The following is a 16,159-nucleotide window of genomic DNA, read 5'->3' as shown; positions in this document are numbered from 1 at the left end:
GCAGGGAGCGGGGAGCCCCCCGTGCACGCGGTGCCCTCGGGTCTGAGGGTAGGCGTTGGGTGGCAGGGGTTTCGTCTCGGCTTTTTTTAAACGCAGCGAGCACCTATTGCTTTTCAACCCCGAGTAAACGAGGCTTTTTATTCCGGGGGGGGGGGATAGATAAATGAATTTCTGCGCTGTGTGATTTGGAAAAACGGGGATGTGGGAAAGTGGGAGAGGGGCTACCCCCAGTGAGCGTCTGGGGAAATCCTTCCTTCCGGAACTCAGCTTGGAGAGAAGGTTTGGGGAAAGCGGGAGCGGCCCGGGCTAGGAGACAGGTGATCAGAAAGTGTCCGGGGACCTTGGTGCCCGCTGGGTCCCCTGCGCCCCAGGGCTCCGGGCCTCTCTGGCTTAATCCCGCCTGGCGACACTGCGCCAGTTAACTGGCTGGGAACCTTGGAACAAGGGCCCTCTTAAGTCCGGAACAAGAACGGGCCAAGACTTCAGGACTGGTGGCGCCTGTCTGGGGAGGGTCCCAGCTCCTCAGGCGAGCCTGAGAATCGGAGGAATCTGTTTTCAAATCTCAGCTCCGTGATTTCCCCCACCCAGCCTGCCGCCTAAGCAAGCCCACGCAGTCCTCAGTCTCACAAAACTGGGCCGGGTGTCCCCACTCTGAAGATCTCGGGTTTCCTAAGACCTGGATCCAGAGCTGCAAGCTTCACTTTAGCCTGCAGCCCATCCGAAGAGCAAAGATTTGGGGCCATGGGGTGGGGTGGGGCACTTGTCCCTCACTAACAGAGCACCGGTGTCTCTCTTCACAACTCCAGGACACTGCTCACTGCCACCCCCGTGTAGTGGATGAGGGGACAGAAACCCAGAAGGCCTGGCAGACAGCTTTTCGGTGGCCTGCAAAGAGACCTTTTCCACTCTACTGAGAAGTAGAAATCCTTCAAATTTAGGTCCATCTGTACCAACATCTAATCCATGGCAAACGATTTTGGTCACTTGCTACTGCCACTGTGTCTGCCAAGTGCTGTATACCTGTCATCTCACCACCTCTGTTCATTACTTATTCACTCAGCTAATACTTACTGACCTCTTATGTCCAAGGTCCTCAGCAAGGCGCAGGTTAGCACCGATTAGTAAGGCGGGATGACCCTGCTCTCAGGGAGGTAAGTTAGCATTAACCTCTGTAAGAAATGTGAGGAAACAGGCTCAGACAGTAACATGATTTGTCTAAAGTCACACAGCCACTCACAAGGAAGCTGGACTTGTGCTAGGACCGAGTGCCTCTGGGCCCCTCCTTTGGTGTCGGACACCAGGAGGGGCAAAAACAGAACGGGACTGCAGAGGAGGCAACGGGCCATTTAGGGATGGAGTGGGTACCTCAGCACCCCTGAGAAGTCCCCAGGTAGGAGCAGAAAGGCTCAAACCTTCCTGGACATAGCCTGGTGTTGTCCCGTGGTATTTCATAATTTCTTAATACTAAAATAACACATGCCTCCAAAGACGTTTGGAGCAATTGAGAATAAAGTGGGGGTAGCCAAACCCATAATCCCCTTAACCACAAGCAGCTGCTGGGAACTTCTGGAGGCAGCCCTTCCAGTTTTCGTTACTCATAGTTGTGTGTGTGTGTGTGTGTGTGTGTGTGTGTGTGTGTGTGTGTGTGTGTTTACACTCAGGATTGTACTGGTGATTCTAGTCCTTAATCCCGTTTTTTTTCCACTTGAACGAAAATCTTTAATGTGCTTACATGTGTTATCATGACTGTGGCAGGCACAGTGTGTGGTGGGCTTTCCATAGCCGAAGGTTCTTTCTCCTTCAGACACAAGGAGACCGAGCATCAAAGCAGGGGGTGAGGTTTGGCATCTGTGTTGGCCCCAGATGGGGTTCCCCTCAGTGGAAGAACGCACAGCTGTGCAGTTCTGTAAGAAAATCCACCTGAGGTGGTTACCTGCACCCCACCTGGAGCTCAAGTCCCGGGTGAGGAGGAAGCCACCCTTCCTCCTGCAGCAGGGACAAAGCCACACTCCCCAGGCCTGTACCTCCCTCAAGCCAGAGGGTGGCACAGCTCCACCTCTGCCAGGCAGGGCTGCCAGACCAAATACAGAGCACCCGGGGAGATCTGAATCTCAGACCAACCACCAGTAACATTTTAGTGTGAGCGTGTTCCACATACTACGAGGTGTATGTCTGTGCTAAAAAATTATGAGCTGCTTATCTGAAATTTAAATTTAACTGGGAGTGTTGCATTTTGATTCACTACATCTGGTGACCACACTGCCAGGAATCCTGGAAGTCTGCTTGGCTTGAGAAGCTATGGTCTGCCTGTGTTCTCTTCTACACACCCACTGCTCTCCACACCCCTGGATCCACAGTCCTGCTTTGGACTGGCTAGGAGAGCATTCAAATGTGCATGGGGTGTGGGGCACCCTCTGGGTCTTTCAGCAGCTTAAAAACCAGGATCCGGGATTTAGCTCAGTGGTTCCGCCGCCTGCCTTGCAAGCCCAAGGTCCCAAGTTCAATCCCCGGTACCACGAAATAAAAACAAGTTAGCTTGCTTAATTGTGCCTAGATGGAGGGCCAGCTATGTGCCACAGGACCCTTGATTCTTGCCCGCCCCCTCCAGTTTCCTGGGCTCACACTTGAGGTCCTTGCCCCTAAACGCTTCCCGGCTCACGCTTGTTGCAGAGGCTGCTTGGCACTGTTACAAGCTCCCCTCGAACCTGTGACAAGTCTTCTCCTGCTGGTGCAGCCCCTCCTCCCTCGTCCTTCCTGTGGAGTATGTTTGGGGTGGCAAGGGAGGAGCTGAGGGGACACAGCGGTTTGATCCCAGGGACTTTTATGGTGGCTCCTGAGAAACTTCACTGCAGCCTTGGAGACTTAGGATGGATACAGGGCCGAGGAGGAAGATCTGAAGTGCTGGGGAACTTCTTGGCTGATGTCTGTATACCCCCAGAAGCTGGTCTGGGTGCCGACCTCTCACTTGGAGAAGAGGGCAGAGATGAAAGCTAGGCTGTTGGAGAAGCTTTTTCTGCAGGCTGCACCCCAGCTCCCCTCACAACTGCCTTCCCTGGGCCTCACTATTCCCTTTCCTTTGGGCTCCTCAGGTTCCCAATAAATCCGACAGGAGGGTAACAGGGGTTCTCAGCCTGAGACCCCTTCAGTCCCCAGCCCAGCATGGGGTGAGCAAGAGCTCGGTCCCCTGCCCTGGTGTCCCTGGTCCTCAGTCCTTTCCCATCACAGCCTGTGTTGCAGGCAGACATTTGGAGTGTGTGTCCTTATTTAGTGTCTGTTCCCATGCGCCGTCCACCCCCAGGCCTTGGAGCCCTGTTGGGAATTCAGTAGGTACTCAATAAAGGTTTGTTAAGTGGACAATTCATACAGGACAGTAAAGACACGACCTGCATTTTAATGCCTCCGTTCAGGTGTGCTGCGTGTCCCAGGCCTCCTCACCTTCCTGCCAACGAAGATCCTAGGGGAAGTAGGGTTGGACAAAGGCCATCTAACTGGTGGATGCTGGCTTCCTCACTGTGGGCAAAGGGTGATGCCAAAAGCCAGCTTTCCAGGTGAAAGCCACTTCTGAAACTGGGGCCAATTCGGTGACCTGCCAGCACCCAGATTGGCCTTAAGGGTCCACCCTTCTCACAGGGCACTGTTCGTGGTATACAGATTATACTGATCTCCTAGCCACCCCGCAACTCTCCTTCACCTCCGACACACAGAAGCAGAGGACCGGAGGCCTTCAGTGACCACCAGAGGCCCAGGACAGTGTGGCCCCTAACAGTCAGCGGCCACGCTGTCCTGGGCTGTGTGCCCCTGGCTCCTCTATGAGACTCAGAAGATGTTCAGGGCATCACACAAATAACGTGTAAGGTTTCTGACCCTAGCAGATGACCCAGAACTGACGATGTTGTGTGATTCCCCCCTCCTGGACCCCCGCTCCTTATATCCCAAGAGGCATTCTGTCCTGCAGAATTCAAAACTATGGCAGGAAGCTGGGCTTCCCTTTCCACCAGGAAGTGCTGGAATCCTCTGTCCGACCCTGTTAGACACAGGGACGTTCTTTCGGAGAACTGCCTCACTCCAAACAAAGCTTGGCACGTTTCTTATTCCTCATCAGTCCGACAAAATACGTATTTATTTTATTTATTTGTGCCTTGGACATGGTGTTCCACATCGTGGAAGTGGCCAACATGTTACTATAGTAACAGTTCCTTCGTATTGATACCAGAATAAACAGGAATGCTAAGCAGCCTCACTTGTTGGCTGGTTTCGCTGCCTCCCATCCCAGGGCTTGAAGAGCCACCCTTTGGGGGCAGCCCCGGGGCCAGTCTGGGGCTTCTCAGTGGAGCTGGGGCAGTAGCACTGCTCCTGGCTGCCCTTGCCAGGACCCCGAGTGAGAAGACCGTTTCTGTTGTCCTGAGCCGCGAGGAGGTGGAAGGGGAGGAGGGCAGCCTGCGGGCACTGCAGGGGCCATGAGCGCGCTGAGCTATTTGACTTGTGCCTGGGCCCACGGGTGAAACAGTACAGAGAATGCTTCTGCCACCCAGGGAAAGAATGGGAAATGGGCACCTTGATACAGCCCTCGCTCCTGTTGACCTTTGGCTTCTAAATACTCAGAGAACTCTGAGCGGATGCACAGTATGGCCTCACCTAGATCCATTACCACATCGGATGGAGGGCGTTTGTCCGATAACCGTAGACAGAGGCCAGAGCGCTGCAGGGTGCTGCAACTGAAGGAGCACAGGTTTTGGCATCAGACAGAGCTCGGCTGGCATCTTACCCTTCACTCGCTGGCTGTGTGGTCTGAGGAAATCAGATAACCTCTCTGAGCCTGGAGGTCTTCATCTGTAAAGGGGATAATGCTAGGCCCACCTCCTCAGCCTGCGGTGTGGGTTGCATGACACGCAGCTGCCAGGTCTAAGCACAGCTTGGGTACAGGTTGACGGCCTGCTGAAAACGCTGCAGTGTAAGGCAGGTCTGGGATTGGGCCAGAAATCAGGCTCTATGGGACTGGATGTGGCACTTTTTTTTTTTTTTTTTTTTTTTTTGAGACAGGTCTCACTATGTAGTTGAGACAGTGTAGCTCACTATGTAGCCCAGGCTGGTCTCGAACTCACAGCAATCCTCCTGCCTCAGCCTCCCGAATACTGGGATTACAGGTGTGCGCCACCATGCCCGACTTGGATGTGGCACTTTTGAAACTGCTACCAACCCTGGGTGGTTTCTGACTCTGAGACAGCGCCTGCCTCCTGGGTGGCACGGACCCTGCGTGGCTGTCTTAGCTCATGGGCAGTCATATCTGCCAGGGTCTTCCCTGTGGGGGCACCTGCCATGTGGTCCTGTGGGAAAGCCTGGCCTGCTGGTGCTTGTTCCCTCTCAGCGACACGACACTGACCACCAGCACTGTTAGGGACCCCCTGGTCCAGCCCTGGGCCATACTGTGGAATTGACTCAACCCCCAAAGGCGCCCCAGCTCTGCTCCTCACATAGTAAGAAGCTGTGTGGCTGAGTGGTCATCACATCTGACGCGCAGAGAGCTCCGCTGAGTCTTCAGGGCTTCGGCCAGAGGCTACCTGTGGGTCTGGAGGTGGCCGCCAGCCAGAAAGACACAGTGGGAGGAAAAGGGCGAGAAAGGGAAATCCAGCGGCCACACTTGTCGCTGTTCTGAATGCTTCTTTCTGCCTTGCCAGCCATTGTTTGTTGTAAAAGCCCATCTTCTCCTCTGCCCTGTGGCCATGTCAGTTCTCAGTAGGGTGGGCAGTGGAGACTGGCCGGCTGCCCAGAGCGAGCCAACCACAGGCAGCCAGGCCTGTGGGTTCTGGCTCCGATCTGAGGCTGCCAGTGTGGGCCACGGTGCCCCAGTGAGGTTTGTGCGTCATAGGGGCTCCTAGTCCTCCAGTGACCAGGCCTCCCTTTTCTTGTCTCTAAAATGGGCTCCCAGTGCCTCTTCACTGGGGTTTCCTGAGTAGACAGAGAGAGGAAAGGGAAGCTTCATCCACAGCAAAACATTTTGCACCTGCAGCCTGGCATGGTAGCAAGAGCCCTGAGTCTGGAGTCTGAACCCTGGCTCTGCCATTTACTGTGTACCCCAGCTCTGCTGGACCTTGGTTTTCATCCATAAACTCTTGAGGTGATGAGACCCAGACCAAGTATCCAGTGTTTGGCAGCAGAGCCCTTGGGTCAGCAGGGCGGCAGTTTGCACACATGAACGCCATTCTGTCGGGCCCGGGCCTCGAACATCTGCAAGTGGTGTCATTTCAGCCTCCGGACGGCCCACGAGCGGACACTGTCATTGTCCCCACTGTGCAGAGTAGAGGCACAGGGAGGGAAGGTGAGCCATTTGCCTGAGGCCACACAGTGACAGAAGGGTGCCGCTGTGTCTTAAATCCAGTCTGACCCCTCGGAGACATCTGCTGTCGCCGCAGAGCTTTCCTGGCTTATGTGTCATTTGCTGACTGAAGCCGTCGAAGACACAGTCAGAACCACGAGCAGGGGACAGCGAGGTGGAGGGGCTGCCAATACCTCAGCCTGTGGTCCCACAGTCATCTTAGCATGGAGACAGAGGGACCTGGAGCCCCATCGGTGTGACTCCTCCCACCCCTCCTCCTGGTACCCAGGAGGGCCCAGCACTTAGTTTCAAAGCATCTGTCCTAACAGCAGTCTTGCACAGCCCTGCTGAGCCTTCCCTGGTGTGCAGTCTCTGGGCTCATCTGTAGAACCAGGGCAGAACCGAGCAAGGGGCTGCAGTCTCTCCTCCGACCACTCGTTAGCCCTGTCCGTGAGTGACGAGGTCCACCCCTGGGAGTTTTTGCCCACTGTGAAGTCCCACAAGACACGCACTTTGGCTGTCTCCTCCGGCCTCCCTCAGCCCCATGCCCGGCGCCTGAGTTCACCCATCTTCAGCATCCTGAGTGTACAGAAGAGGGTCCCCGGAATCAAAGCCACCCAAGTCACACAGCTGCTAAGAACCGCTCACAGCCCTGCTCGCGATGACCAGGCCCAACCAGTTGGGCCGAAGCAAAGAAGCTTGGTTGCTTGGGCCCTTTGTTTAAGTCCATGCTTTGCAAAGATCTCCTGCTATTGGAATCACCTCGGGAACTTTACAAATTTCAGAGGCCAAGTTGTCCCCTAAGCCAATTAAATCCGAATCCTTGTAGTGGACTTGGGTACTAGGACAGTGCCCAGATTCAAACCCAGGTCCCGCTGCGGGACTTCTGACTTCTGCCTATCTCTACGGGATATTAGCCACCCTTGAACTTTCCCCCTCTCCTCTCGCCAGATCCGCTCCCCTGAAGCTTAGTGTTCCTTGGGGTTCCTTCCTCTTTTCTGCTTTCAGAGATGACCCGTTAATACCGCCTCCCCCCAGGCCCATCAGCCCCGGGACAGTCTCGCTTTTCTTGTGCTTTGAAGTTGCATGGTGCTTGGCAAATGCTTCGGGCTCGGCCCTGGCTACCAGGGCTGCCCATACAGCAAGGCAAGTGGGCAAGCTGGGTACTGCACAATTTCAAAGCTTCTTTTGAGAAAGCCTCTTTGTGACAGGGCTTGAGTGAGGTTCTTCTACAGAGAAGCCTTCATTAGATGAAAAGGCAGTGAGGCTGGCTTTGCAGCTCCAAATCCCTGAGTTTCCCACAGGCCTGCCCTCTCCACCCCACAAGGCTCTCACATGTGCTGGGCTCCATACCTCTCTCCTGAGTGGCAAAAGCAGCTCTTTCCCACCTGCAGCTCTGAGCTGCTGAACCAGCCACTGCTGGGCACGGTGCTGCACACCTATAACCCCGCGCTCTGGGAGGCTGAGGCAAGGGGTTGCAAGTGTGAGCTCCCCCTGGGCAATTTAAGGACTTAGCAAGACCCCGTGTCAGGAGTAAAACATAAAAACGGTCTGGGCATATAGTTCAGTACAAAGGCCTTCAGTTCAATTTCCAGGGCTTACAAAAAAAAAAAGGAGTCAGCCACATGCTTCGGGGTCAGGGCCTTGGAGCCAGTCCTTGCACCGGGACTGGCCAGTGGTCACCGTGGGGTGCTGGACTGCGTCATCTGCAGAGCCTGCGTGTAATGAACTTGCAGGCCCCTTGCTCAGAATGTATGGGAATTTCAAGGCATCACAAGCCAGGCTAAGCCCAGCTCGCAAGGCCCCTCTTCGCAGGTCCACTGCGTGGCCAAGTCCTCCTTTGTGGGGTCCTGACCCTGGGGCAGTGGCCAGGAGGAGAGTTTTTCAGCTGCATTCAATGGGAAAGAGAGACAGAGATCGCCCACGGGCAGTGATGGAAACTACAGTCATAAAAATTCCCCAAACTTGCTGACAGTTTTCCTCGCACAGCAGCCAGAATGACCTTTTAAAAATCAAGTCCGCCCGGCTCTTTCTGAAACTGGAACCCACCTGTCCCCTCACTGTGAACCCTGCTGGCGTCCAAGCCTCCCAGGACACTGAGCTTCTGTGCTGGCTGAACAGACCCAGCTTGTCTAAAATGCGGCGTTGGCCCCACCCAGACTCCCCCTTCAGTCCCAGCCTCGGCTTGCAAATGTGGCACCTCTGATGCCTCCCCTGCACCTGGCTCTGTGAGAGCAGGGAGCTTGCTTGTGGAGTCCCCCTCCATGTGTCCAAGGTCTACACAGGACTGGCAGGTTCGGGGCTCGGGCACTGTGGAAGGCATGGCTGCTCCACCGTCACAGCCTCCCCTGTAGCCAGTCCTCAACTGACTCGGGTAATTACTCTGCATCTGGCAACACTGCTGCATTCCATCTCCCAGTGTGTTGCTAGGTGTATAGCTGTATCTTTTTCAAATATTAATTTTGCCACCTCCTTTTCCAAAGTTATATAGCTTATTTCTATTCTCTGCCTTATAACTTTGACATCATAGAGTTTGTTCTTTTAAAGGTCGCCTGGCTAATGAAAAGTATGTAACTCTGGAAGGTCTGGGGCACAAACAGACCAAGGATGGGAGAATAACCAGGGAGTCATAGTAGGTATTAAACTGTGGTGTGACCGGGCATGGCAGTGCACTTGGGAGGCTGAGGCAGGAGGATCACCAGCCTGGACTACAGAGTGAGTTCAAGGCCAACTTGAACTATGTAGTGAGACCCGGTCAAAGAAAGAAAGAGAACAAAAGGGAGGGATTTTGATGCAGAAAGAATGAAAGCTGAGGACATGGGAAGGAACGTGTAGCTGAAAATTACTCAGCAGAAGGGTCACTGGAGATTGGTAAAAGAACTAGGCATCCAGGAAAAGAGGGTCCCCAAAGTCCAGTTTGAATCAGGGTGTTCCAGACCAGCTGGTCCCAGAGACTAAGAAAAGTTCCCCACGCAAAGAGAGGGAATACAAGGCAACTGCTGATTTGTCAAGGGCCCATTTTAAACTACCGCACACCCTCACGGTCACTTAAAAGAGCCAAAAGCTCATAGAGGACATAACCTGAAAAGAAGCAGCTCTGCGGAAAAGATTAAAGGACTAAGAATGCTCACCTTAGAAATGGTTCTGAGAATGTTAACTCCAGAAAGAAAAATAGCAGATGTTTCTGTACTCTGACACTTGATCTGGCCACATCCCAGTGATAACAGCACTTTTTCCAGTTCATGCAGCACTCAGAGATGCGGGCTCATCCTGCGACAGCCCCTGTGATGCTGGTAACCGAAACGCCGGCTGCACAGCCCAGCCTCCCTCTCAGCTCCTGAGCTCCCCGAGCAGGCTCCTCCCACTTGCACCCCGCCGCACACCCCTCTGTGTTTCCTCCCCACCCACCTCTTTCCCACCCTCTTCCCAGGAGCCCAGAGTGGTTCCCTGGTGCCGCCCCGCTCTGCCTCAGGGAGGGCGCATGCTCAGGACCCGGTTCCCGAGGGCCGTGTCCCCGACCCGACAAGCGTTTACTGTCGACGGGCCGCTGCCTGTGCCTGGCGAGGAGAAGGGCCTCAACCTTGGAGAGGGCAGAGCGCGGGTGTAAATGTCCACTGGGATTACATCGACAGCCAACGGCCAGGCAGTGGCCGTGCCTTTGAGAGGTTTTGGACATGGGGGATCGAACCCAGGCCCTGGCAATTCAAGGCAGGAGTTCGCCCACTGAGCAGCATCCCCAGCCCTGAGACTTTTTTTTTTTTTTTTTTTTTTTTTTTTTTAGTTCTGTCTCTGGCTCTTCCTAGCTCCTCAAGCATTTCAAGGATAGGGAGCAGTTTGTAGCCGAGGGAACCCTTCTGCTGGAATTTCAAGCACACTGGCAAATTTTAAGCCCCTCTGACGCAGCAAGGCCACGTAGCCAGACATTGGCTAAAAGCTGACAACCGTCGCTTTGCAACTAGGGACACGGCCGCCCCTGTGCTTCACACTCGGCTTGATGCTGTGGGCGGAGGGAAAGGCCCTTCCACGAGCAAAACTGGGGACGACAGGGTGACAGCTTCCATTCAGCCCTGCGTTCATCTCAGCTATCTTTAAAAAGTATACACGACCCTTCAACACGTCCCTTCTTTTTCAGGCACAGCCCCACTCTAAAGGAGAAACTCAAACATAATCCCTTTTATTGGCTTTGTTTTTTGCAACACCAGACCAACGACACATGCACGTGTCCACCCACACTCTGTAACCCGGAATCATCTTACTTGAATGCCCTGAACCGAAGGCGGTGAACCTATGGCACGCATGCCGTATCGGGCGATTTATCATCACTGAAAGCTCTAAAAGGCTCGCCATCCCTGCCCCAGACACTTAGAGGTCATCTCCAGTACCTGCAGCAGCCTGTGCGCAGGCTCACTTATTGCTTTAACTTCACAGATGAGGAGAGCAAGGTGTGGAAGGTCGGGTGTGTCGCAGGGGCCGAGGTTACCCCACGCAGAAACCCCGCCCCCTCCCTGCAGCGCCCCAGAGAAGGCTGGGTTGTGAGCCCGGCTCTGACCCCGTCCTCTGCCCGCCTGCACAGCCTCCATGTACTCGGAGATCCAGCGGGAGCGGGCGGACATCGGGGGCCTGATGGCCCGGCCGGAGTACAGAGAGTGGAACCCTGAGCTCATCAAGCCCAAGAAGCTGCTGAACCCAGTGAAGGCCTCCCGGAGCCACCAGGAGCTGCACAGAGAGCTGCTCATGAACCACCGAAGGTGAGGGGCGGAGCCGGCCTGGCCATCTTCATGGGGCTTCTGAAGGCTAAGGAGGCTTAAGGGGGCCCCGTGTGATTATGGTCCCCTCCCCAGTGGGCCTCAAAAAGGTCTATTCTCAGTCATCCTAGCACTCTGGGAAGCTGAAGCAGGAGGACCCCAAGTAAAATCTCAGCGTGGGCAACTTAGTAATTTAGGGAAAGTCTCCTTCAAAACTGAAAGAAAAAGCTGGAATACAGCTCAGTGCGAAGGCCTTGAGTATAACCCCTGGCTCCCCCAATAAAGTTCTTCCAACCACAGAGTGATTAGAGCTAGGATTCAAGAAGGAACGTGTCTGGGTTACTTTTCTTGTCACTAAGACACAGCACTGGATGCATACAACCCGAAAGAGGAAAAGTGTATTATGGCTCACAGTTTATAGAGGATTCAGTTGATTATCAGCTGTCTCCAAGGCAAGGCGGCATGGCAGAAAAGAAACAGCTCATGGCATGGTGACAGGAAGCAGGTGACAGGAAGTGACGCTTCAGGCCCCGCCCCGGGGACCCCTCCTCCAGCCAAGCTTCATTGCCCAGCATCACATTTATAGCTATAACCTCATCGGCGGGCTGGTACAGTGAGTGAGTATCAGGCCCCCATGATCCAGGCACTTCCCCAAAGCCCCGCCTATGGGTACAGGGGACTTTGGGGGAACCTGCAGATAGAAACCACACCAGAAGGGGACCCAGTTCCTGCCCTCGCAGAGGTCATGGGATGCGTGCTTGGATGGGGGTATAAATGGGCCTGTGACCCCACAGGAGGAACCAGGAAGGAGTCAGAGAAAACCTGAAACAGCGATGAAGTGGGGACAGGAGTAGGCCAGGTAGCAGGTGACGGGTGGACGCCAGGGAATCCCATGTTCAAATGGACAGGAGAGGCCTGCCTTGCAGGTGAAAAGTTCCAAGTTTGATCCCTGGCACCAAAAAAAAAAGGACAGGAGCACGAGGAAGCCATGTGGTTGAGGGGAGACTGGGAAGAGCATGGCTAGGACAGGGCCCCAGCAGAATGGCCCTGTCTGTCCATCCATGCCCCCAGAAAGGCCCTCTGGGGAGGAGCGACACCAAAGCAGAGACGTGCAGGATGGTAACACCCTGGGGATCCCATGAGAGAGACGGGGAGAGGGAGGCCGAGGTTCCTCTCTGAGGCCCAGAAAATAGCTCCCGGCTCACCAGCAGCAGGATGAAGGTAACCATGTCGGCTAGCCCCGCCCCCTGGTGGCCGGCTGCGGTACTGACATATCCAAAGGGCTGGGGTGGCTGGGGTGGGGGAGCCCCAAAACAGTGGGCTGCTTCGGGCTTATTTTCCACTTAGCATTATGACTATACTTTCTGTGACTGCCTTTTAAGAATGACTGTCCCAGGGCCTTGGGTTTAGCTCAGTGTGCTGCTGTCTGCCTCGAAAGTACAGGGTCCTGAGTTCAATCCCTGGTACCGGAAAAAAACAGAAAGTGGCTTAAAGACAAACCAGGAGAAATATTTATAATAAAAACAATGTTGAAGAAATTGTATATGCATAAAAATATTAATATATTCATATCTCTTAATCCACAAGGAAAAGCTGAACAGAACCAGGCAGAGTTCATGCATAAATGGCTGGTAAATGTATCAAAGGCTCCCTGGCAACTAATAATCAAGGAAACAAATGAAACCAGATATTATTTCTTGCCTGTTTCCCAGATATAAAAAGATTGGCTGTGATGACGGGGAGAAATAGATGTTCTCGAAGGATGGTGCAGAGTACCACTTGGATAACCTGTACTCACAGTCTGCTTAGAAGCTCAACCAATGGGCCGGGGATTGAGCTCAGTGGTGCCGCCGCCTGCCTTGCAAGCGCAAGGACCCGAGTTCGATTCCCCGGTACCAAAAAAAATGAGCCATTCTACCTTCCTGAGACAGCTCTGGGTTCAAATCCTTCCTTGCCACTTTCGATAGTGTAGATCCCCTCCTGCATGGGACGGGAACGGCCCCGCCCCCAGGTCATCTGACAGTGCAGGTGTCACCTCGAGGGGCGCCCTGCGGCTGGGGCTGGGAGGATGGGAAGGAGGGGTCCTCCTGACTCTCCTCCTGCCCCAGAGGCATCGGAGTGGACAGCAAGCCCGAGCTGCAGCGGGTCCTGGAGCACCGCCGCCGGAACCAGCTCATCAAGAAGAAGAAGGAGGAGCTGGAGGCCAAGCGGCTGCAGTGCCCCTTTGAACAGGAGCTGCTGCGGCGGCGGCAGCTGCTGAACCAGGTGGGAAGGGCACCAGCCCCACCGAGCCCTCCTGGCGGGCTCCCATCAGTCAGGGCCAGGGCCAGGGCGGAGGGCTTCGGTCAGGGCTCTACCACTCGGAAATCGGAACCCAGCCCACGCGTTTCACACCTCTGCCTCTCTCTCCTTCAGCTGGAAAAGCCACCGGAAAAGGAGGAGGACCACACTCCGGAATTCATCAAAGTCAGGGAAAACCTGAGGAGAATCGCCACCCTGCCCAGCGAGGAGCGAGCACTGTAGGGACCCCCTCTGCAGCCCTCTGTACCCCACAGCCTAGTCCCGGGCCACTGACACTGCTCCTGTGGCTCCGTGGCTCCTGGGCAGCTAGGGACCCCTGAGCTTTTCCTTCTCAGCATTTGCCCCTCCTGCCCCCAAATGAAGCCACTGCTGGGAAAAATGCCCCACGCCCTCCCGGGTTCTGGGCCAGCAGGGCAGACTAGAGGGGGACAGCACCCTCCCAGCCAGCACAGCCTCCGGGCCCTTGCAGCAGAGTGGCTGGCTCCTAGCAGGCCTGGTGAGCAGCTACCTGCGGTTTTGCAGAGTCTAGGTGTGGGGTAGAGCTGAGCTTAGGGCAGCTGCCTTGAAACCCACCAGGCAGAGAAAGGCTAAGTGGTCAATGGTGAGGAAGGCAGGGCAGCCCGCAGGCAGCCATCAAGGCCAGGAGGGAAGGGGGCGGCTCCGCCCGAACGCTGGGCTGGTTTCTCCTCCTGGGTCAGGCCCGTGGTCACACCTAGCCCGGCTGCAGTCCCGACAGTGCTGCTCCTGCTTCATGTGCACAGGGATCCTGGGATCTTGTTAAAATAGCTGTGGCGGTCAGTGTGGGACGGGCACGTCTTACATGCTCCAGGTGAGGCAGCTTTGAGGACAGGCTGAGTGGCGAGGCCAGAGCATTCGGGGGTGGTCTGGACGAGACACAGCACCCACTACCATGGTCTTCCACCCTGGGGGTCACAAAGCCCCCTGGCACCCCAGGACTCCTCCTTCATTCCCCACCCTGCCCGGGGACTCCTTCCACTGGCTTCCAAACTGTGTTGCTTATGTGACTGTCACTGTCCCCAGAGAGCCCTAACTGCCAGTCTGCATTTCCCAGAGTGTGGCCACACCATTATGTAATTCTAGCCAAAAAGGAAAAATAACTTTCTGCAGCCTTTTTGGAAAGCAAATGTACAGTGATTTCCAGTCGGCTTCTAGAAATATAAACAGTAGCTTGCACACCCCACTGCCACACTTCCGGACTGGCCTCTGTGAGCCCATGTTTCTGGCCTGTGTCCCCGGAGGCCCCTGGAAACACTCCCGCCAGCTCCCATAAATCCACCATTCTTCCTGTCTGAGACCCAAATATTTTAACCTTTGACTTCTTGCCATTTTTAACGATTTAGAGGATAAGGCTGCCTGTGCCTTTTCCCTTGAAGAATAAAATCCCTGCCTCAGGCTTTGTACACCATTCATTAAAGGTGACAGGCAGCCAGGTGTTGTGACACACATGGATAATCTCAGCACCCTAGGAGGCTGAGGCAGGAGGATGGCAAGTTCGAGTCCAGCCTGGGCAACTTAGCAAGACCCTGTCTAAAATAAAAAAGGGCTGGGGTTGTGACTGAGTGCTTGCCTAGCATGTGGGAGGCCCTGGATTTGCTTTCCAGCACTGCCAAGAGAGGCGGGCAAGACAGTGTCAGGATGGAGCAGGAACACCAAGGGAATGCTTGAGATTCCACCCAGAGCCCCCCAGAGAGGCTACATGGAGATGAAGCCTCAGAAGTAGAAGGACATCAAGCATGCTGCCATTTAGCAGATCCAAGGCTGACATCCTGGTGCACTCCTGGTGGTCATTCCCGACTCCATCCCTCTGCCCACCTCCCACAGGCTATAAATCCAGATTCTCAGGGCTCCAGTCTGCTTTGCAGCCTGGGGTGACCATGTGACCAGGTATGGCCAATGAAATGGAAATGGAAGTCTACAGGGGCTTTGGGAAAGCTTAAACTTTTCTGATAAACAGAGGCATGGCTAATTCCTTCCCCACACTCCTCCCTTCTTCCTGCCTTGATTGAGGATGTGATGCCTGGAACCATAGTAGCCACCTTTCTACATGAGAAAAAGGCCAAGAGAATCACAGCACTCCTTTGACCAAGCCAACGCCAGCAGCTATCCTCCTGAATTCTTGTAAATAATAATAAATCTGTTTGTCTAAGCTATTGTTGGTCTCTGTTACCTACAACTCAGTGTTCCTAAGTGACAATAAATGTTTCTTGGCCTTTTAGCTAAGATCGAGTACGGTATCTAAGTGACACAAAAGGCTTTGCCTGCATGCCTAGAAGCATCTGCAGGTCCCGCTAAAAGTTCAGTTTCCTCTAACCCATCAGGATCTCCTGTGGCTGGGCTTGGGTGCTCTCTTCCTGTGACTGCAATATTCAGATAACAGTCTTGAGAATGGGAAGTTGGGCACCAAAAGTTCGGTGTCTGTTGAGTGCCCGCTCCCATGGCGTGCGCTGGGGGTACAGCAGAAATAAAGTGCCTGCCCTGTGGCTGGATTCTGGCTGTGACCTCCCGCTAACCAGCCACCCTGCCATTGCCCTTGCCCGGGCAGCCGGGTCTCTCCCCACAACAAGCCCAGGGCTGTCGCGGCTTCTGGCCGGTCGAATCCAGCTGCACAGCACCCCCTGCTGGCTGCAAGCAGCCGTCCTTCCTGCCGCCTGATGGTCTGCGGCTTCCCTCACCGCTGCCCAGCTCCCCCTCTCCCCTCACTCCAGGCTGTGCGGCCTCCCTCAGCCACCTCCCAGTCCCTCACCTCCTGCGGCTTTCTTCCATGCTCCTCCTAGTTGAG

The 16,159-nt window shown here is 54.8% G+C and overlaps 1 protein-coding gene across 1 annotated transcript; it reads left to right on the top strand.

Moving 5' to 3' along the window:
* Positions 1–10,113: 10,113 nt before the first annotated feature.
* Positions 10,114–15,102, top strand: Fam107a (family with sequence similarity 107 member A). The gene is made up of 4 exons (XM_010643149.3): positions 10,114–10,755; positions 10,887–11,061; positions 13,167–13,323; positions 13,474–15,102. Exons 2-4 carry the CDS (start codon positions 10,892–10,894, stop codon positions 13,579–13,581), a joined length of 435 nt encoding a protein of 144 aa, XP_010641451.1. The 5' UTR covers positions 10,114–10,755; positions 10,887–10,891; the 3' UTR covers positions 13,582–15,102.
* The last annotated feature ends 1,057 nt before the right edge of the window (positions 15,103–16,159 follow it).

The sequence above is a fragment of the Fukomys damarensis genome, unplaced genomic scaffold, assembly GCF_012274545.1.
Source record: "Fukomys damarensis isolate Sample0158 unplaced genomic scaffold, DMR_v1.0_HiC HiC_scaffold_28, whole genome shotgun sequence".
In the NCBI taxonomy this organism is placed as follows: domain Eukaryota; kingdom Metazoa; phylum Chordata; class Mammalia; order Rodentia; family Bathyergidae; genus Fukomys; species Fukomys damarensis.
This window is presented reverse-complemented; position numbering and strand designations above follow the sequence as displayed.

Excerpts from the sequence above, each read along its gene's own strand:
- Fam107a (XM_010643149.3), top strand. The coding sequence starts at position 10,892 with ATGTACTCGGAGATCCAGCGGGAGCGGGCGGACATCGGGGGCCTGATG. Across the intron at positions 11,062-13,166 it reads CTGCTCATGAACCACCGAAG|AGGCATCGGAGTGGACAGCA; the intron begins GTGAGGGGCGGA and ends CTCCTGCCCCAG. Across the intron at positions 13,324-13,473 it reads GGCGGCAGCTGCTGAACCAG|CTGGAAAAGCCACCGGAAAA; the intron begins GTGGGAAGGGCA and ends TCTCTCCTTCAG.